General features: G+C 46.2%; 1 protein-coding gene across 7 annotated transcripts in view; it reads right to left on the bottom strand.

Annotated features, from left to right (window-relative positions):
- Window positions 1-208: 208 nt before the first annotated feature.
- The window catches only part of LOC118218904, a 284,420-nt gene continuing 262,916 nt past the window's right edge, over window positions 209-21,712 (bottom strand). For 4 of the 7 annotated variants that reach the window (XM_035401651.1, XM_035401654.1, XM_035401649.1 and 1 more), the window contains 12 exons: window positions 20,948-21,214; window positions 20,222-20,548; window positions 18,781-19,032; window positions 16,078-16,199; window positions 15,466-15,685; window positions 12,957-13,094; window positions 12,326-12,516; window positions 11,060-11,211; window positions 10,413-10,670; window positions 4,384-4,537; window positions 1,495-1,603; window positions 209-343 (listed from right to left, as the gene is read on the bottom strand). In XM_035401651.1, coding sequence (XP_035257542.1) covers window positions 225-343; window positions 1,495-1,603; window positions 4,384-4,537; window positions 10,413-10,670; window positions 11,060-11,211; window positions 12,326-12,516; window positions 12,957-13,094; window positions 15,466-15,685; window positions 16,078-16,199; window positions 18,781-19,032; window positions 20,222-20,548; window positions 20,948-21,214 — 2,309 coding nt within the window. In that variant the 3' untranslated portion in view covers window positions 209-224. Of the gene's footprint in view, window positions 344-1,494; window positions 1,604-4,345; window positions 4,538-10,412; window positions 10,671-11,059; window positions 11,212-12,325; window positions 12,517-12,956; window positions 13,095-15,465; window positions 15,686-16,077; window positions 16,200-18,780; window positions 19,033-20,221; window positions 20,549-20,947; window positions 21,215-21,712 lie in introns of those variants that run through there. The other 3 variants (XM_035401652.1, XM_035401655.1, XM_035401653.1) reach the window with 3 other exon arrangements.

Raw genomic sequence — 21,712 nt, 5'->3', positions numbered from 1 at the left:
AATCAGATGCCCTCCTTATCTCTAGATTGCAGTGTTTGAAACAGTGCCTGTTTGTACACAGTTACACAGAGAGAATAAGGACACAGTGCTGTCTGTACACAGTTACACAGAGAGAATAAGACCACAGTGCTGTTTGTACACAGTTACACAGGGAGAATAAGGACACAGTGCTGTTTGTACAGTAGCACAGAGAGGACGGACTAAACAGTGCAGGTATACACATTTTATTGATGTCTGGGGTTGCGCTGTGTTATAGCTTGTGCTGCACGCACACCCAGTGCTGTCAGAAAAAAGAGGCCAATCAATCCTCCGGCCACTGATAGCATGATCTGGGCTCCAGGCCCTGCACGGAGTGAGAAAAGCAACCAATCACACAACACATTCTAATCCATTCTACTACAATCACACAGCACATTCTAATCCATTCTACTACAATCACATAACACATTCTAATCCACTCTACTACAATCACACAACACATTCTAATTCAGTCAAGCATAGTCTAAACAACAGTCAGTCACAACACAGAATCTACCACCTCACACACTCACACACTGATGCACACACACACGTACACTCATGCACTCTCACACACACTCATTCACTCTCACACATACACATACATTCTCACAAACACACACAAACACTCACACACGCGCGCACACACACACTCACACACTCTCACACACATACATTCTCACAAACACACACACACACACTCTCTCTCACACACACACAGCAGTATACTCCATTTGATTCAGAATGCCGCTGCCCGACTCATCTACAACCTCCCCAAATTCTCCCACGTCACTCCTCTGCTGCGATCACTTCACTGGCTACCGGTCGCTGCCAGGATCCGATTCAAAGCCCTGACCCTTGCCTACACTGCCGCCAACAGGACAGCCCCCATCTACTTGCAGGACATGACTCAATTCTATGTGCCTGCTCGACCACTCCGCTCTGCGGCAGCAGGGCGTCTTGCAACCCCTCCCACCCGCCCAAAGGGATCACAGAGCTTCTCCACCCTAGCTCCCCAGTGGTGGAACGAACTCCCCGTCCCTCTCCGAACCTCCCCCTCACTATCCATCTTCCGCCGTGGCCTGAAGACTCATCTCTTCAGACTATACCTAGAATAACCACCACCACGCTGTGTATATATATATTTTTTTTTTTTAAATAATAAAAAAAACCCCTTTTTCCTGTCACTTGTTACATGTTGCCCCATCCCTGCACTTCTTGGTAAATTGTATTTGTCCTAATACTCTAGCTTATTCTTCTGCCTAGTTTTGCTTTGCAGATGTTAGACCAGGATAGTGTTCTTTGTTCTCGGCTAGAAATAGCTTTACAAAATAAGTAATTGTACCTTACTGAACCCGTGTTCAGCAGTTGTCTACGATCATGAAAATGCACTTTTTGTACGTCGCTTTGGATAAAAGCGTCTGCTAAATGAATGTAATGTAATGTAATGTAATTTGTCAATAGCATTCCACTCACAGTTTGTCAGTTTCCTCTTTGCTGCAGAGATGGGTCCTGCTGAAAGAATAGCTGTGAGTTTGTCCGGTAGATCTCTTCTCACCTTCTGGTTTTGCCTGGGAGAGCAGTTCTGTACAGATACATACAGGTGGAATGTTTAACCAGCATGCGAACAAATGTGTAGGATGATTGCTGAAATATTCTCCACATTCTCTAACATTCAAGATCTGTAAACCTGTGCTAACGGAAGATTTAATATTTAAATTATGCAGCACGCAGAAAGTAGAAGTGGAGGAACTAGTGTGAGGTGGGTTTGTTCCCATTCTTCAGAAAAGAGCCTATGAGAACTCAGAGAAAACTAGATAAAGTGAAAGGACTGAATTGCGTGCATCAGAAAAACAATGAGCAATATAAATATCTAGATAATAAAAATAAATATTGAACTGGGAAGAATGACTGAAAAATACCTGTTATTTGGTCACCACATGTTGAACACTCAACACGGTTGGCTCATGCAATGATGTTTTTAGTGTGAACATGCATTATATGGTCTTTTTAAATTGAGGTCTATCCATTCATGTATTGACTGTTTATCAATGATAGTAACATTACATGACATTATATTTATTTGGCAGATGCTTTTATCCAAAGCAACGTTCAATAAGTGCATACCCAAGGTTTTATTAATATTGTGTAATGTAAACACATGCATGGTCAGTAAAGGGGTGTGTCCTGACAGATTGGGGCTCAGGTGAGGCCTGTCACATCCCTGGCAGTGAACACAGGAAGCTCTCAGGCCAGGCTGCTGGCTGACCTGTCTCAAACACACCCATCGTTATCAGCCCTCTTACTCAAAGCCCAGCCTGAGGATGAGGCGGCTGGGTCCCTCTTACTCAAAGCCCAGCCTGAGAATGAGGCGGCTGGGTCCCTCTTACTCAAAGCCCAGCCTGAGGATGAGGCGGCTGGGTCCCTCTTACTCAAAGCCCAGCCTGAGGATGAGGCGGCTGGGTCCCTCTTACTCAAAACCCAGCCTGAGGATGAGGCGGCTGGGTCCCTCTTACTCAAAGCCCAGCCTGAGGATGAGGCGGCTGGGTCCCTCTTACTCAAAGCCCAGCCTGAGGAGGAGGAGGCTGGGTCCCTCTTACTCAAAGCCCAGCATGGCTTCCATGGTGCAGTTTGTGGCAGCAGGGAGTTACCATTGTGTACACTCCTGGGGGAAAAAAATGGCCAAGCCCAAAATGGCAACATATTAAGCTGTTAATGGTCGTAACAACAAAACATTGTTCAGAAAATTAGCAAGAATTAAACAAATGCACATCTGAGACCTCTTGTGCCACCATTTGCTTGTTTACCTTTGCTGCAGTGAACTGTTTGAGGAAAAGCTAGAAACAGGGAAATTCACTTATATAGTCTTCTTGTGCGCAAAAGTAAAATCATGATAATGATTCAAATGTCTGATGTAAAATTCAAACTAACATGTCTGCGTGTACAAAAGTTTCCAAAAATATCTTCTGGGATGTTTTTTTTCCTCTTAAAAGATTAGTCATTATTTGGTTATTTGCCACACCTGATGCAGCCCATCAAGGGTCTGATAACAAGCTCAGAAATGGAACCAGGATTGATAATGCAGGGAGAGATCTACAGTATGCAGTGTTGTGAGTCCCACATTAAAGGGGCGAGAACATCTGCTCCAAAAAAAGCTAAATATCATGCAGGGGTTGCTGTCAGAACCCGCATAGCTGGTCTTCGTCAGGGCAACTGTAGCTATTCTGAAATTTACAAGGCCCTAAAGGCAGAGGAAATCCCTATTTCTCTAGCAGCTATTAAGAGAATAGGTCAACACTTTGAAACAACAGGTAATGTTGCCAGAAAGAAAGGATCTGGAAGGCCCAAAGCCTCATCATGCAGGGATGACCACCTGCTGAAATTTATAGTTCTCAAAGACAGGAAGAAAAGCCTACAAATACTGTCATCAGAATTCAAGACCTCAGAAAACAAGACTCTTTCGAGAAGAACAATAACCAGAAGGTTATCTAATACAGGTTGTGTGTCTAGAAGAAGTGTTAAAAAGCCATTGCTGTCTCAGAAAAACATCAAAGACAGAATTCAGTTTTTGGCAGAATATGGAAAGTTTGATTCAGAATGGTTCAGCAGAGTTGTGTGGAGTGATGAATCATGTTTTGAGTTGCATGGTGATGCTCCAGAGAGGTGTCTTTGAAGATCTGGTGAGAAATACAATAGTGAATGCATCTCTACCACAGTTCAGCATGGAGGAAGAGGTGTCATGGTGTCGGGAGCCTTTTCAGCTGCTGGTACTGGTGAGCTGCTTCACTGTGAAAAGTCAATTAACGCTTTGGAATACAGGAGAATATTGCAGAAAGGCTTGCTTCCCACAATTAAAAAGTTGTTTTCTAAAGAAGAATGATCAGATGTTATTTTTCAATAAGACAATGCTCCTGCCCACACTGCAAAGACCACCAAAAAGTGGCTTGTGAACAAGTCCATCAGGCTCATGTTTTGGCCTGGTCAGAGTCCAGATTTGAACCCTATAGAGAATATTTGGTCTCACATTAAAACACAAACTAACCGGGAAACAATTTTCCACTACTCATCAACTGTTTGAAGCCCTCAACATTGAATGGAACAACATTGACTCTTCTTGCTGTAAAAAGCTGTCCGCAAGTTTACCCACAAGGCTTAAACATTCAAATAAATCAAAGGGAAAAGCTCTCTCATACTAAGTTACTTTATCTATTTGTTTAATTCTTGCTAATTTCCTGACCAATGATTTGTTGTTAAGACCTTTAAAAGCTTACTATTTTGCCATTTTGTTTTGCCCAAGAGTGTACAGATTGCAGTGGTGGGGAGTTACCATTGTGTGCAGTTTGCAGTGGTGTGGCGGGGAGTTACTGTTGTGCAGTTCTCATCTTGGCTGCATATTCTGCTCAGGCAGTGAAGGTAGATGTGGGAGTGGTCAGACATGGTGAACATCTGAATGGAGAACCTCTTCCTTTGAGGGGAACTGCTCCGGAGGTACCAGCGGAAGGTTCTGTCGTTTGGGCAGCTGAAAGGATAATGGGCTGTGTGCCTAATTAAAGCTTTTCACACATATCCAAGCGTCCTGTATTACTGTCATTTACCTCCACCCCCTTTAGAACAAAATCCCCCATCACACTCATTGAAATTTATTAGGAGCACAACGCACTTACTCTAATGACAATATAGCTTCAAAAAAAATTTTATAGGGGCCAAGTGCCAGTAGCCTAATTAAAGCTAGCAGTCTTTCTACATATGACGACAAAATATTTAGAATATGGCCCAATGTGTGAATACCAGCCAAAACGTGAGGCTATCATGTTCATTAGCACTCTGGCACCACCTTCAGAGTCGGGGATTAAAACACTATTGTTTGTGAAGCAGAATTTCATTTTGAGGATTTTATCAGTTATAGTGCACCTATGAGATCAATTTACGTAATCTTCTGTATATTGTGTCTCAGATCATAGATTCATGTTTCATGAATACAGGCCTAATGTCTGGGTGGTATTATAATGCAATAATAAGAGCAATACTACTAATGTAATTAGTGTTTCCCATACGACCTTCAGTTTAATACGTTGTGTAGGATTATGCATACCACATTTTGCTCTGAAGTGTATCTTTTACCATTTCATATTTGGAGCATTCTAGCATGACCATATATTTGTATTGGGCCAACTCTGGTTTAGGGCTAGAATCATGATGTAGGTGCCAATGTAAATTCTGTGTTTCATCACAGAAAATCACACCATTTGGCAAGTTCATACCATCCCATGGCTTTTTTCCCCCACACACAGCAAGTTTATACATTTTTATAAGTTATTCAAGACCATATGCACAACATGTTGTATACCAAACCTTCAATATGCAATATTGTGCAGACCCAAATAGCCTCTAGGTCATGGGTGTCATACTCTGGCCCGCGGGCCATATTTGGCCCGCAGTGTAATTATATTTGGCCCGCGAGGCAATCCCAAATGACTACTAGAGCTGGCCCGCCAGTATTATAGACAAATCCGGCGAAACCCGGAAGTAAAGCAGCGCCGCCATTACTGCGTGCCTTGCTGCCAAGCGGCCAAAACCAGACTTCGTTTTTGAAGCTCGTTTCCTGGTGTTGTAGTTCCTGGTTGCTCACTAGCGCCACTACGGATGGCTCCAGTATAGGTGTTTTCATATCCGGTTTCCATGTAAGTCTACGGTACAAATGCGATCAAAATACAAAGTCAATAATTTTTTCTCACAAGAACAAATAGTCATAATAGGTGTATTTTATTTGTCTTATGACTATCCATGGGTCGATTTCATGATTTATTGCGTCATTTGGGCACAGTGCCAATATTTGTTCTGGACCAATGAGGTACAGCTTGCGTCACTTCCGGATTACTGCGTAGGACTGAGCTACAGTAGGGGCTACAATCTGTGGTCACTGGGGTGGGAGGTGGCGTCTCTTGGCCTTGACATTGCGGCTCCGACCACGGTCCACCTGTGCGAAGTCAGAAAATGCAGGCTTCCCATTTTGTAGTGGTTTCATTATAGCGTGTGCTATTTACAGCTGCACTAGACGACCATAAAATAATCCTCATCTGAAGTTTTGCGGTAGCCGAGTCATTTTTACTATTTCCTTTAGCCCACTTAACCAAATAATTAGTTGGCAGAAAGCGTAATCAGTTAACGCTTATTTGCTAGTATATGTGGTAGTCCAGTAGCCTATGCTAAAACAGTTCGCAACTTCGGCTACCAAGCCATTTGACTAGCTAGCTAACCCTAACCGGCAAATATTCCATCTGTCAAACGTGTTTGACGGCTTGTCAGTCGTGTACATTCCGTAAATGTCTACCTGGGTTATGCTGCACGAATGTGACAAAGCTGGAAGCTAGCAAGAAAATAATAATAATTAGAAATTCAATGTACATTATTTTTGTCTTTATGCAACAGGTGGAAAACTTGCTCTTCAAAGTGCGTTGTCATATTTACACGCCTGTAGATCAGTTATTAAAATACTTGGTAGATTTGTTAATCACCGCTGACAGTGTTAATTTTTATTCGGTAAAAAGTGACTTGCGAACGATCGGTCAGCTAGCGTCACCCAGAAAGTAAACACCACAAACGGCGATGGAGTAGTAGCAGTTAATGGCTCATTAACTGACTGTGGCGAAAACCTACGACGATAACTTGCTTGGTTAACAGCAGGTCTACCAGACAGTTATATGAAAATTAGCCTAGTCAAATCACCAGTAGTCTACACATCTCTGATTGATTGACCATCAGTGCAGTCGATGTTCTTCCCCTGTAGTTCCTATTGCTAATGCGTGAGCTAACCACGGATAGCTTACCTAGCTCACTGGCAAGCTGATATGCTAGCTAAGCATATTCGTTTTGCCGAGAAACATAAATTGAAGATAACTGAACATACTTGTATTATTAATGTCATACATATAACGTGATTACATGACACAGTACAGTCACGGATGGAAATTAAACTCCGTAAACATTTGATCATATATTTTAAAACATAACGGCAGACAGTCAGCTAGCCTCAAGTTCGTTCTGCAATCGTTCGTTCAGGTTGATGAATGCTCTGCTGTTGTTTTGGCGCGTCAATCAGGACAGGACGCAGAAACGCAGTAGGACGTCCAAACGTTCAACAAAAAACGGACAGTAGTCATAGCGACTTCACGCTACAACTTTCACCGTGCTACCCCTTCCCAAAAATGGCGAAAAGAAAGGCAGAAAACCGGAGCTTTCTGGACAGGTGGGAGAAAGAATATCTGTTTACATATGTAAAAGACAGACCTGTTTGTCTTGTTTGTGGAGTCAACGTGGCTATAACTAAGGAGTACAACATTAGACGACACTATGAAACGAAACACCATGACAAGTACAAGGACCTGGACATAACTCAAAGGAGACAGAAAGTAGAGGAGATGAAAAGAAGTTTGGTTTCACAACAGAATATGTTCAAAAAAGCCACATCACAAAGTGAGGCTGCTGTAAAGGCTAGTTATATTGTGGCAGCAGAGATCGCAAAATCAGCCCGGCCCTTTAATGAGGGAGAGTTTGTGAAAAAGTGCATGATGAAAGTTTGTGACCTCGTGTGCCCAGAGAAAAAGCAAGCATTTTCAAACGTGAGCCTGAGCAGAAACACAGTAGCTGATCGCACATGTGATCTTGCCACCAATCTGTATGACCAGCTGATGGAAAAGGGAAAAGATTTCGTTGCATTCTCCCTTGCTGTGGATGAGAGCAGCGACGCATCTGATACTGCTCAGCTGTCAGTCTTCATCCGTGGAGTGGACTCAAATCTGTGTGTTACGGAGGAGCTATTGGGATTAAAATCAATGAATGGCACAACCACAGGAAAGGAAATCTTTGAGGAGGTTTCCAAATGTGTAACTGAAATAAAGCTGCCGTGGGATAAACTCGTGGGATTAACGACAGATGGTGCGCCAGCGATGTGCGGTAAAAAGAGTGGACTGGTGGGCAGGGTTCGGGAGAAGATGCGGGAAGAGAACTGTGCAGGTGAGCTAACTGTTTATCACTGCATCCTACATCAGGAATCACTGTGTGGCAAAGCCCTAAAGATGGAACATGTTATGACCACAGTAACACAAGTAGTTAACTTTATAAGAGCCAAAGGTCTGAATCACCGCCAGTTTAAGTCTTTTCTGGAGGAGTGTGGTTCGGAATACGCAGACGTGCCGTATCACACAGAGGTGAGATGGTTAAGCCGAGGAAAAGTACTGAACAGATGTTTCGAGCTGCGTGAGGAAATATGTCAGTTTCTGGAAAGCAAAGGGAAGGACACATCAGAGCTCCGGGAGCAAAAGTTTCTGTGTGAGCTGGCCTTTCTGTGTGACATCTCGAGCCATCTCAATGCGCTGAACCTGCAGCTTCAGGGGCGGGGGCGCATCATCACAGACATGTACGCTGCAGTGAGGGCTTTTAAAACTAAATTGTGCCTGTGGGAGAATCAGATGCTGCAAGGAAACCTTGGCCATTTTCCCTGCTGTCAAACCATAAAAACGCAGATCTCTACCGCCGTGTTCCCATGCGCACAGTTTACTGAAAAACTCAGTGTACTTGGCGCTGAGTTTAGCCGGCGATTTGCCGACTTTGATGTCCAGAAATGTAGGTTTGAACTGCTCAGTAATCCCTTCGCAGTTGATGTGAAAAACGCACCAACCAACCTCCAAATGGAGCTGATTGAACTCCAGTGTAATGACACACTGAAGTCGAAGTATGATGCTGTGGGCGCCGCACAGTTTCCACAGTTCATCCCTGACACAATGCCTCAGCTGCGCACCCAAGCTGCTCAGATGCTCTCCATGTTCGGCAGCACTTATCTATGTGAGCAACTTTTCTCCTCGATGAAGATGACTAAAACATCTCACAGGAGACGTCTGACTGATGAACACCTTCGCTCGATACTGAGGATTTCCTCAGCTCAGAGCCTGAGCCCAGACATTGATGAACTACTAGCATCCAAGAAGAGATGCCAGGTATCTGGCTTGGGCACATCAGATTAGATCAGTGTGTAGCAAACTGAGCAATAATTAACCTTTTCTTTATGCACTTTTTTTTAAGGCATGGGCTTGAATGGTTGATTGATTTATTATTGTTGTTTTATTTTTAAAATTATTAGCCTGTGGAAAAAGTTTATTTTGATATTTAAATCAGAAGGCTGCAAATAGAAAAGAGGCATACGATTTTTATTTAAATTTCATTTAATAAATTAATGCCATTGATGTGTTTTTTTATTTGAAATTCGATTTTGCATGTCTGCACTATTGTTATATATTGTATAGTAATAAGCGTTGCTTGTTCCATATTCAATGTTAAAGCAAAACTTGTTTTGGGTCCATATTAAAAGGTTCATTTGTTCAATGTTGGCCCGCGACTTTGTTCAAGTTTTAAATTTTGGCCCACTGTGTATTTGAGTTTGACACCCCTGCTCTAGGTCAAACAGGACAGGATTGTTTAACACTTTGATTGTTTAGTGTTTTTTTATGGGGCGACATAGCTCAGTAGGTAAGAGCGTTTGTCTGGCAGTCGGAGGGTTGCCGGTTCGATCCCCTGCCCTGGGCTTGTCGAAGTGTCCCTGAGCAAAACACCTAACCCCTAATTGCTCTCAACGAGCAATTCAGAGCAAATCAGATAATAAGCCATAGCCATCGCCCTAATAAGCCATCTACCACTGCGAAAAGTTTATTAAAAGGCAAAATTTCCCAAACACAGAAAGAGAAGTAATAAAACCAGAAATTGCTACCAAAATATGATATGAAGAATAAAAATGACAATTAAAAAAAATTATTATTTTTTTTTTAATCCATTAAATTACCCAGGTTCATGTTTTTGGTATAAAGAGTGCAATCCTAATGTTATCTGTAATAGGGCTATTCAACTGGCAGCCTGGGCATCAAATGCAACCTACCACTGATGCACTCTTGGGCCTCCAAAATAAAGCCTTTTTATAAGGCATCTACTGTTATCACACATGTACAATAAAAACTTATTCATACACTGTTTTAAAAGCACATGTTAATGAGACAAATACTACACATGTACATGTCAGCAGAGCTTCAGGCACTGGAAATGAATTAATTATGATTACAATGAGGCAGCATCAACCCAACAATCGAATCACAGACAAAACGTAAAGGAAAAGAGAGAGAACACACCCCCACACCCCCCCCCCCCCCCTCAGGAGCAGAGAACTCACCCTCTACCCTTGGGAACAAAGGAATAACCCCCCCCCCCCCCCCCCCCCCCCCCCCCTCAGGAGCAGAGAACTCACCACCCTGAGGAACAGATAAATAATCCCCACCCCCCTCAGGAACACAGAACTCAACCCCACCCCAACTCCCCACCCCCTCCTCCGCCCTCAATATGAGAGAACTCACCCCCCCTTCAGGAAAAAAGCCTTCTTCTCCTCTTGTGGGTCTGCGGTCTGTGTGGCCCAGCAGGACTCCAGCTGTAGGCTCATGTTGTAGGCCAGGCTGTTCTCACAGTGCAGGGTCACCTGGATGTACAGCTGCTCTGCAGAAGGGAGCTCCACAGGGCCAGTGTAGTTGTATGCGTAAGATGAGTCACTGTACAAGGCCATGCTGATCTCCAGGAGGCGGGACGAATTCACCTGCACCGCACTGTGAGAGGTAACCCTGCAGAGGAGCAGAGCAGAACACACAGCAAACACATCATCCGTGTCCACATTCACTAGATTTCCTAGAAAAGCACATTTGTTTTTTTTAAATAGCAATGTGCTAAAAAATAAACCACAGTACCAGCACATGAAATGTATGACCAACAATGTGTGATGGAATAACAGACAAACAAACAGGCTGGATTATGACACACCAATAAAGAACCGCACATGCCATTAGATTAGCCTCAGTGCTAACAAAGACTAAGGTATTTTCATTGAGCCCAGGCTCTGTAACAGTTGCACATGCATAACTACTGAAAATGCTAGTTTGAGGCTTAATGTCCTTCATGCTACTGCCGTGGATGCTGATTGGATGGCTGAATGAGAGAGGGGTGTGTTTCTCACCAGTCCAGACCAGGCTTCATGCGGGCTGTGCTGGTCTGGAGCAGCGGGTAGGCACAGGTCCACAGCACCTTCAGGTCCCTCCGTGTGATGGATCTCCCGCTGCTGAGCGTCACAGTCAGCGCGTTCCTCAACTCCACATGCGTCCTGTTAATCTAAATGAGCAGAAAGCGTGTTACACACCCAAGGCATTACACACTCATAATACCCAGTGTGATGTGAGGGGTGCTGAATGGAGAGATGGGACAGGTAGAGGTAGTGAGGGGTGCTGAATAGAGAGATGGGACAGGTAGAGGTAGTGAGGCATTACACACTCATAATACCCAGTGTGATGTGTTACACAAGGCATTACACGCTCATAATACCCGGTGTGATGTGTTACACAAGGCATTACACGCTCATAATATCCAGTGTGATGTGTTACACACACAAGGCATTACACACTCATAACACCCGGTGTGATGTGTTACACAAGGCATTACACGCTCATAATACCCAGTGTGATGTGTTACACAAGGCATTACACGCTCATAATACCCAGTGTGATGTGTTACACAAGGCATTACACACTCATAATACTCAGTGTGATATATTACAAACTGCTAAGCAGGAAAAGTACTTAGTGAGGACCTTGGGACAGGCAAAGGTAGTGAGGGGTGCTAAATGGAGAGATGGGACAGGTAGAGGTAGTGAGAGGTACTGAATGGAGACATGGGACAGGTAGAGGTAGTGAGGGGTGCTGAATGGAGAGATGGGACAGGTAGAGGTAGTGAGGGGTGCTGAATGGAGAGATGGGACAGGTAGAGGTAGTGAGGGGTGCTGAATAGAGAGATGGGACAGGTAGAGGTAGTGAGGGGTCCTAAATAGAGAGATGGGACAGGTAGAGGTAGTGAGGGGTGCTGAATGGAGAGATGGGACAGGTAGAGGTAGTGAGGGGTGCTGAATAGAGAGATGGGACAGGTAGAGGTAGTGAGGGGTGCTGAATGGAGAGATGGGACAGGTAGAGGTAGTGGGGGTGCTGAATGGAGAGATGGGACAGGTAGAGGTAGTGAGGGGTGCTGAATGGAGAGATGGGACAGGTAGAGGTAGTGAGAGGTGCTGAATGGAGAGGTCTGCTAGAGTAAAGGGTGTTATCATTGTCTGAAGGGAGGAAGAAGCAGTAGCACTTGCAGCTTGCTATGCCAGGTTTAGTGAATCAGTTTTGTGATGGTGTGCATTCCCAGAATGCACCAGCTGTGTACATGACCTGGATCTGGTGCCGGTACTCACAAGCGTTTGGCCTCCACACTGGGAGGGGGCGCCAGTTATCCTGTAATAATAAAACTTGTCCGTCTCGTTGATGGAGCAGCGACCATCATTGAGGACAACAGTCACATTCCCGCCAAAGTAGTGGATGAGGAAAGGCTTGGAGATGCCCCCAGATACATGGTCCTTCAGGCATAGCGTGAACATCCCCTTCTCTGTTAAGACGTGATGTTCTTTAGTCACATTACATAGACATAGTTTCGATTAGCCTTTGGTTCATTACTTACAAAAGTGCATGAAATGCTAGGCTATGCCAATGTTGCCATTTTACAAGTAATACAGAAACAGACACAGCAAACTGCAGCAAACCACATAGGGTTAGTGCATGTATGTAAGAGCAGCAGGCGTGTGTGTGTGTGTGTAAGAGCAGCATTATAGTCTCTCACACACACCATTATACTCTCATACAGAGTTAGTGTGAGTTTTTGTGTGTGTGAGTTTGTGTGCGTGTGTGTGTGCGTGTCTGTGTGTGTGTGTGTGTGCGCGCGTGTGTGTGTGTGCATGTGTGTGTGTGTGTGTGTGTGTGTGTGTGTGTGTATGTGTGAGTGTGTATATATGTGTGTGAGTGTATGTGTGTGTGTGTGTGCGTGTATACCGTGGCAGGCGGGGCTGAGGATGGGGCTCAGGCTGTAGTACCCCGGCTCACACACGCAGGTGAATGAGTCCAGGGTGTTGATGCAGACGGAGTTGGAGCCGCACTTGTTCAGGGCGGGGGAGTCACACTCATCTGGGTCTGTGGGTTACACAGTATACTGTCAGTCACACAGAGTACACAAGTACGCAGTATACTGCTGCTCCACTCAGTCACACAGAGAACACAAGTACACAAGTATACTGCTGCTTAGTGGTGGGCGATATGGCAAAAATATCAGATCATTTTTTTCAGGAATGATCACGATCCACGATATGATCACGATTCTTTTTCATGTTGGTTTTTAAGACTATTTTGCAAGTTAATGAACAGTGCAATCAAACTAATATCCCTATTTAAGAAAATATTGCCCTTCAAGGAAACAAAACCTAAAAGAAAAAGAATAACAGAGACTATTTGGGCCAAAGTACCAGATTTTAATCAAGTGCATTTCTGCACTTGTTTGTTTTGGCTTTGTACCGCTACCGCTAGCCTCTAGCTGCGTGGCTGTGCCTGTGGCACTCACGTGAGACCCCCTGATTGTTTGGCTTTCCGCGTGCTCTTTGGGGTGCTTTCTCCTGAGGTGATTAAAAGGCTTGTCGTGATGCCATCCGATGTGCGAACATTTTCTTTGAAAACTTTGCAAATAACGGTGTTTCGCACCGTGTCGGTTTTGGAAAACCCAAACCAGTTCCATATCACAGACGTCAAACTTTTTTAGGGACCAACTCCGTCAGCCATGCCACTATGTTGTCAGATAAAAAAGGGGGAGGAAAATAAATCCAAGGCGCTACCGTTTGTTATTATTGGTTTATTGGTGTGTCTGTTAGGGGAGGCGCAACAGGGACTAGTGAAGAGTGTGATTTTAGGTTTGGCTGAGAAAACAACGTTGGATGCCGTGTATGAGCGTTGTCAGAGCAACTGACAGAATGTGCAGTTTCAGTGGAGCCCGATACTCCCGATGTCACAGTTGGGGAAGGTGGGACGCAATTGCGGACCGAGGGGGATCTAAAAGTTAACCCCGAGGGGTAACCTCAAAACCGCCGAGCGATAGAAAGGGACAGGGGACACACCAAATAATAAAGAGAGCTAAATAATTGCTCCCTCCACTCACTGAAGCTTCTGTCAGTGGACTCAGAAAACTAAAAGAAACGAAACACCGCTGCAGCGCAACTACCCAGAAAGTCAAACCCCACTAGAAAAACAGAGTGGAGTAACTTACAAAAGAAAAATGACACTCGCAGCCCGGCGGGTAGAAAACAAAAGGAAAACTAAAGAGACGAGGGCAAAATGTCCTCCACAGCGCTGAGATAATCAGCTCAGAGAAAAAACTAAATGGTGATCAAATATTGTAGATAGGATCAATGCAATAGCTTCTGCAGATTCTTACACCCCTACACACCAAGAGCATAACAAACAATGAGTGTGCGCTGAACCCCAGAAACCAGGGGCTAGATATAGGACTCCCACACCTGCCCCTCATCAGGGACAATTAACTCAGAGCCAATGCGTGTGAGGTGCCATCACCTCACACCCGATCTCTCTGGAAAGGCAGATCGTGGAGACATTTTAATCGTTCACAATCTAATATCGTCATACCGTCCACCCCTACTGCTGCTCCACTCAGTCACACAGAGAACACAGTATGTGAATGCTGGGCGTTGCTATAGCCTCTGGGCACCAGACTCACTGTCATGGGGTGAGAGAAGACCTCGTCTCCCACAGTTTTTACTGAGCCTGGGATACCCTGCATTCCCCTCAATGTGGCAATGACTCCCTCCTCAGGAGAAACCAGTTGAGCCTCCTCAGCATGACTGGATTGTTATATGGCAGCAGTGTTTAGGAGTTCCTCACCATTATATAGAAGATGATGATATACTTTATTGAACCCCATGGGGTAATTTGTCCTCTGCATTTGAGCCATCCTTAGTTACCCAGGATCAGTGGGCAGCTGCCTCTCTGTGCTGTGCCTGGGGACCAACTCCAGTTCTGAGGCCTTGGTCAAGGGCACCTGCAGGAGCGCACCTAACATGCATGTCTTTGAGTGTGGGAGGAAACCGGAGTACCCGGAGTAAACCCACGCGAACACGGGGAGAACATGCAAACTCCGCACAGAAAGACCCCAACCCGAGATTCAAACCCAAGACCTTCCTGCTGTGAGGCGACAGTGCTAACCACTATGCCACCGTGCCCGCCCTACAACAATGCTGCATCGCATGAGCTGTCTGTCTATCTGTCCATCTGTCTCTCATTTACATTTCAGGCATTTCACAGACACTCTACAACCTTGAACCAACAACCTTGGAGCGAAATGTTATACTGCACTGCCACCAACACTTACACACACACATGCACACACACACACGCACACCAACACAATCTCAAGGGTTTTATTTCACTGGGAACAGAACAGCCAATATTCCTCTGTCAGCTACCCATCACACACAAATCCCCCAGCATGTCTCACACCTACCGTCCCAGTAGATGCTGTCGTCTGTGACGGTGATGTGGGCGTGGCCGAGAGAGATAATATGCTGCAGCTGCTCCTCAGGGCGGAGGATCACTACCCCATCCTGGCTGGAAACATCAAAGCTTTCAAAAGTGATCTTGGTTTTTGTTTTCCTCTCGCTGTCTTCAAACGAGATCAGCTGCACCTCCGCTTTTGGCCAGAACTTACTCAGTAAGTTCTGCAGCTGGTAAAAAGGAAATGGAAACCAAAAAGAAAACTGTAAAGCTGGTCCATCGTGCACAGTTGGCACAGGCTGACTGCAGGTGCCCAGGTGACTAACAGAGGCCTGTCCCAAGTGAAGAAGTGAGAGGAGGATAGTCTCGCTTGTGCAAACCACAGCAGGGGTGCACAAGGGCCCGTCCATTTCAGGATTTTAGGCAAACTTTAGCCTGATCAAATCTGAATCTGAGATTTGTAAAAACACCAGCAGTGATTATCAAGTGACTGTTTTCAATTTTATTGAAGGTGATAAAAGTTCAACTAAAATAATGCTATGAAAACATGTACTACAAAATGCTATAAACAGAACGGTGTGATAAGCGGCAATGACTGCTAGGACCCGGGAACAGGACCCACCTTGCTTTTAATAATGCCCTCCAGCAGGACTCGAGCTTCTGCCCTCGGATCCTCCAGCGATGGCGGCATTGTCCATGGCACAACAAGGAACATTTCATGGCTGGGGAGGTGAACCTGCAGTCCTACAGTTGGGGGGTTAGGGGCACAAACACTGATGTAAAAATGTGTCTGAATGAAAGCTTTCTGCAACCAGCCCATGTTACCAGCCTTCAGGACACAGACCTACCGTGGGCCTGACCAGAGGCCGTGGTTATGTTAAATGTCAAATCTTTGCACCTGTGCATGCAACCACATACGCAAGCCTTTAATAAGATAATTCAGGCCAACTTCAAAACAAAGAGGCGGTGTGTCAGTACCAGCCTGCATTAACACTGACCGAGTCAGTACCAGCCTGCATTAACACTGACCGAGTCAGAACCAGCCTGCTTTAACACTGACCGTGTCAGAACCAGCCTGCTTTAACACTGACCGAGGGGATCTGTTGTTTGGTCTGCAGAGTCAACAACTCTGGGTAGCAGGATGTCTCCAGGGGGCACTGCCAGGGACTTCCTCTAGGATGAAGTAGAGCACAGCTGGAGCTCCACGCTCGCCACCCTCGCACTCTGGCACCACCTTCAGGTCATACGGGGAGCCAGGCCTCAGGCCCGGCAGAGGCAGGGGGGGGCCTGCCAGCCTCCCCTTCCGGACGCTCGGGCCGCCCCTCTCAGAGAGGCGGTACAAGAAGGCCACGCCCACCCCAGACCTGCCGCTCCACAGGGCTATCGAGTCCTTCTGCCTAAATCGGAGATCCAACACTTCACCAGGGCCTGTGGGCAGAGCAAACCAGCAAACATTCATCAGGGCCTCCCCAACACTTCACCAGAGCTCCTTCCTAAATGACTTTGGGCTTATCCTGGCCTAACGCAAGCTTGGAGTTGGTTGCTAAAGGGTGCAGAACGGTGTGGGGTGGAATTTGACGGTGCCTCACCGAAGACAAAGGGCATGTGGAAAGACCAAAATATTTTTCCAACCTGCAGTTTACCAACAACAAAATTTGGAGAAATGGAGAAAAAAATGCACGTTCAACAAAATGTTCAGTTTTCATCTAGAACAGTTCATGAGCAATAAACATTTTACATTATTTATTTAAACATACATTGCGCCAAATTCCAAAAATATTTGAGACAAGCATTAATGAGTTTGAAATAGACAATTCTTCTGTTCTTCTGTGAGACTGACAATTTGACATATCTCTCCAATAAGAGTCAACAAGTGTTTGATCAATAGATAATTAAGGCCACCACAGAAGTGCATTCACCCACAAGTGTAGGTTTTCCATCCATTCAACCTACAGATGTGGTGTGGCTATCGGTCACACCACTATTTGTCATTTGCATCTCAAAGCAGAGGAAGTCAGCTGGACCATAATTATCACCTGTCAAATCACTGGATTCAGATGATCATCCTTTTCATAAAGTTGACTGTTTGTAGCCCATTTTTTTAACAGACCTCTCCCCCTCACAGCCAGGTCCCTCCCCCACACAGCCAGGCCTCTACCCCACGCAGCCCGACCCCTCCCCAAAACAGCAAGGCCTCTCCCCCAAACAGTTAGTCCCCTCCTCCACACAGCCAAGCCCCTCCCCCACACAGTCAACCCCCTCCGCAAAACAGCCAGGCCCCTCCCATTACATTACATTACATTACAGGCATTTAGCAGACGCTCTTATCCAGAGCGACGTACAACAAGTGCATTGGTTCATGATGTAGAGGTGCAAAAGAAACACTAGAGTGAAGTAAGGATCGTAGTGCCAGAAGTGACCACATCGATCAGGACTCCAACCCTGTAGAGTAAGCTGTTCAGCAAGAATCCTACCAAGTACAAATTAGCACTGGAATCACATCTAATCACACCTAATCAGACAAAAAACAATCCTGCCAGATACACTAACATAATCATATTATCCTAACTAGGTACAGTGAGCTAAACTATAGGCTAGGGAGGGGTGGGGAGAGGTGCAGCCTGAAGAGATGAGTCTTCAGTCTGCGTTTGAAGGTGGTGAGATTCTCTGCTGTTCTGACCGCCACGGGGAGGTCATTCCACCAGCGAGGGGCCAGGACAGACAGCAGACGGGAGCGGGAAGTACAGACGCGAAGAGGGGGAGGTGCCAAGCGTCCAGAGGTGGCAGAACGGAGAGGTCTGGCTGGTGTGTAGGGTCTGATGATCCTCTGGATGTACCCTGGTGCTGACCCCTTAGCTGCCTGGTATGCAAGCACCGAGGTCTTAAATTTGATGCGAGCCATAACAGGCAGCCAGTGGAGGTCAGTGAGCAGGGGGGTGACATGGGAATGTCTGGGGAGGTTGTAGACCAGACGCGCTGCAGCATTCTGGATGAGCTGCAGGGGTCTGATAGCGGATGCTGGCAGACCAGCCAGTAGTGAGTTGCAGTAGTCCAGGAGGGACAGGACCATCGCTTGAACCAGGAGCTGGGTTGCGTAGGTGGTAAGGAAGGGGCGGATTCTCCGGATGTTGTACAGGAAGAACCTGCACGTTCGACTCACAGCCGTGATGTTCTGGGAGAGGGACAGTCTGTTGTCCATCACCACTCCAAGGTTTTTTGCGGTGGGTGATGATGACACCCTCCCCCACACAGCCAGGCCTCTCCCCCACACAGCCAGGCCCCTCCCCAATACAGACAGCCCCGCCCCCCAACGCTATTGGCCCACCTGTTTTTGTCTGGATGGTGCTAACGCTCATGACCGTGCTGTCCCCACACAGGGCTTCCACCCTGCTGCTGAACTGGTGGCAGGGAAGCAGGCCTGTCACTGTGTGCCAGGTGAGGAGCGTGGAGCTCTGGAGCTCCCCCTGGTGGTACACCTTAAAGCTGGAGATGGAGGAGATGTTCTGCATGGACCAGCTCACCGTATAGTTGCGGGAGCCAAAGGAGGACTGGTGTAGGTTTATGATTTCAGAGTTTGCTAGGGGACAAAAAATAAACAAAACTCTTTCATCAGGCAAAGCTTTCAAACAGTAGTATCCAAGACAATATTAGCATTCCCCTGTTAGATGTGTTGGAAGTGATGAAGTCGATTCACTGTTCAAAATTAGAGGAGAGACTGACACACAAACTCTTAATCCAGCACATTCCATCATGTGCCAGGTCATGCGCCAGGGACACACTTAAAACAAAATCACGTGATTTCCTTTGGCAGGAGCTTGGAAATCCTGCACTGACAGCAACATCTAGTGAAAAATCCAAGAAACCTACAAGTACATTAAGTAAGTTGACAGGAAAACCATACAGGTTTTTTCCACTAGCCTCTACCCTGGGGCTAGATAAAAGTATGCATCAATGTAGGACTGCACCATACATCTAACTGCAGTTTTTAAAGCGTATTAAGACTGACTGCGGGATTGTAGTGTATAGGCGTCTTTTTCTTTAATCTGTTCGCTCCGGCATTATTTACTCAGTAAGTGCTGAATGTGCTGTGGTATCTGCCAAAGGAGGTTATTTTGAGAAAAGTTGTTTTCAAAGTTGTTTTAAGTAAAACTTGTGTTATCGTAGGTAGAAATTGAAAAATGTCTGTACTTTGGTTCGTTATTCAATAAATGTCAATAAATTAACTGAATTTCTCCCTACCTAAAGTTTCTTCTAAAAATTATTTTTTAAACCCACAGATGGCCTAATACTTTTGGCCTGAACTGTATTGTACACCACACAACCAATACATGGCCAAAAGTATGTGGACACCTGACATTCAACATCTTATCCAAAATAATTGATGTTAATATGGAGTTGGCCCACCCTTTGTTGCTATAACAACTTCCACTCTTCTGGGAAGGCCCTATTCAAGATACCAGAGCGCTGCTTTAGGGATTTGCACTGATTGGGCCATTAGGTCTGGCTCATAGTTGGCTTTCCAATCCCAAAGGTGTTGGATGGACTTGCAGTCAGGTTTCTGTGCAGGCCAGTCAAGTTCATCCACACCATTCTCAAACCGTTGGGAAAGCATAGAATCATCCAGAATGTGATTGTATGCTGTAGCATTAAGATTTGCCATCACTGGGCCTAGCCCAAACCATGAAGAACAGTCCCAGAACAAGGGGTGTCCAGATACTTTTGGTCATATGGTGTGGGTGCCAGACACAGGCGCTCTGTAGCTATACCAGAGTTTCCATCGCTGAGGACCATCCTGCTGAGGCGGGACTGGCCCGTAGACTGGCCCACAGACTGGCCCGTAGACTGGCACACCACCTGAAGCCCCAGCTGCACCCTGCTACAGGGAGGCAAGCTGCCCACGGTGAACACCGGGCTGCCCAGCGTGTGTCTGAAGCTCCTCTCCTCCAGGACGTGGCCAGAGCCGTCCACGTGGAAGACCGTGAGCAGGAAGGCGGTGAGGCCCGAGGCGGGGTCGCTCGGGGGGCAGTCCCATCCCACGGTCACGCTGTTGCTGTCCCAAGCGGTCACCCTGAAGTTCCTGGGCATGTCAGGATCTGGGCATTCACACAGGGAACTTAACACGGCACTCAGCATGCAGCAGCACAGCCAAGCTTTACAAAGTGATCATTTACACAAACAGGCTAACCCATGAGCCTCTGCATGTTCGGCTACAGTAATTGCACAATGCTAATGAACCTGCTGGTGCTCATATGGCAATAGGGCAGTTCACAGAAGTGTGCTACTTATCAGACCTCCAAAAGAAGGGAATCAGCAAATTAGATAGATACAAGGGGGGGGGGGGGGCGGGGCAGACGCACTCTTACCAGTGAGCGCGGTGAGGCACAGGACTGTGGGGGGGGGGGGGGGGGGGGGGGCAGACGCAATCTTACCGGTGAATGTGGTGAGGCACAGGACTGTGGGGCGAGGGGGGGGGGGGACAGACGCAATCTTACCGGTCAGCGCGGTGAGGCACAGGACCGCGGGTCCGAGCGCCATCTCCACACACGCCACGTAGCTCCGGCAGCCGTCCAGGCCAGCAAATCGGTAGTGCCACCTGCGCGTGGTCTCATTGCACAGGACCGCCAGGCCGTCCAGGTCCGCCCGGTACAGCGCCACTCTGTGCAGGGGGTCGGGGGGGACATGGTGGCTCCCTCGCCAGGAGACCAATAGCGTGGAGGCACCCCGAGACTCCGCCCTCAGTGGAAAGCGGTGGGTGTGGCCTGGGGAGAGCAGGGTGTGCTTGAGAAACTGGCATTGTAACCCAGGAGGTCATTTATGCCAAGCTGCACTGTTGATGGAGCCTTCAAAGACACCAGTTTCCATAGATAAGCTACTGTTAATGGAGAACAGTAAGCCAACATCTAATCTATTAAGCCATAAAAAGATTGTGTTAGTAAAAAGCTAGAATTCTGGAAACCTGAAATGAGGCAATGTTCATTTTTCAGGCGTCATACACAGCTAACAAACTATTCATCAAATATACAAAAGCATTCTGATATTATATTTAATATGTAGAAGTGATACAGGGACACTGTTGTGTTGCACATAAAGTCACGGATTAAAGCCAAATTTACAGTTACTTCAACTTTACACAGAAAAACTGCCCACACCAACAACTAATAATTATCAATATACCTATAGTAATAGGTTTCATTAGGTCATATTTAAACATGACCTAATGGAACCTATCACTCCATCTATTACACATCTAAACAGCA

The sequence above is a fragment of the Anguilla anguilla genome, chromosome 19 (genome assembly GCF_013347855.1).
Source record: "Anguilla anguilla isolate fAngAng1 chromosome 19, fAngAng1.pri, whole genome shotgun sequence".
In the NCBI taxonomy this organism is placed as follows: Eukaryota; Metazoa; Chordata; class Actinopteri; order Anguilliformes; family Anguillidae; genus Anguilla; species Anguilla anguilla.
Note: the sequence above shows the minus strand (reverse complement) of the source record. Positions and strands in the feature narration are given on the sequence as shown.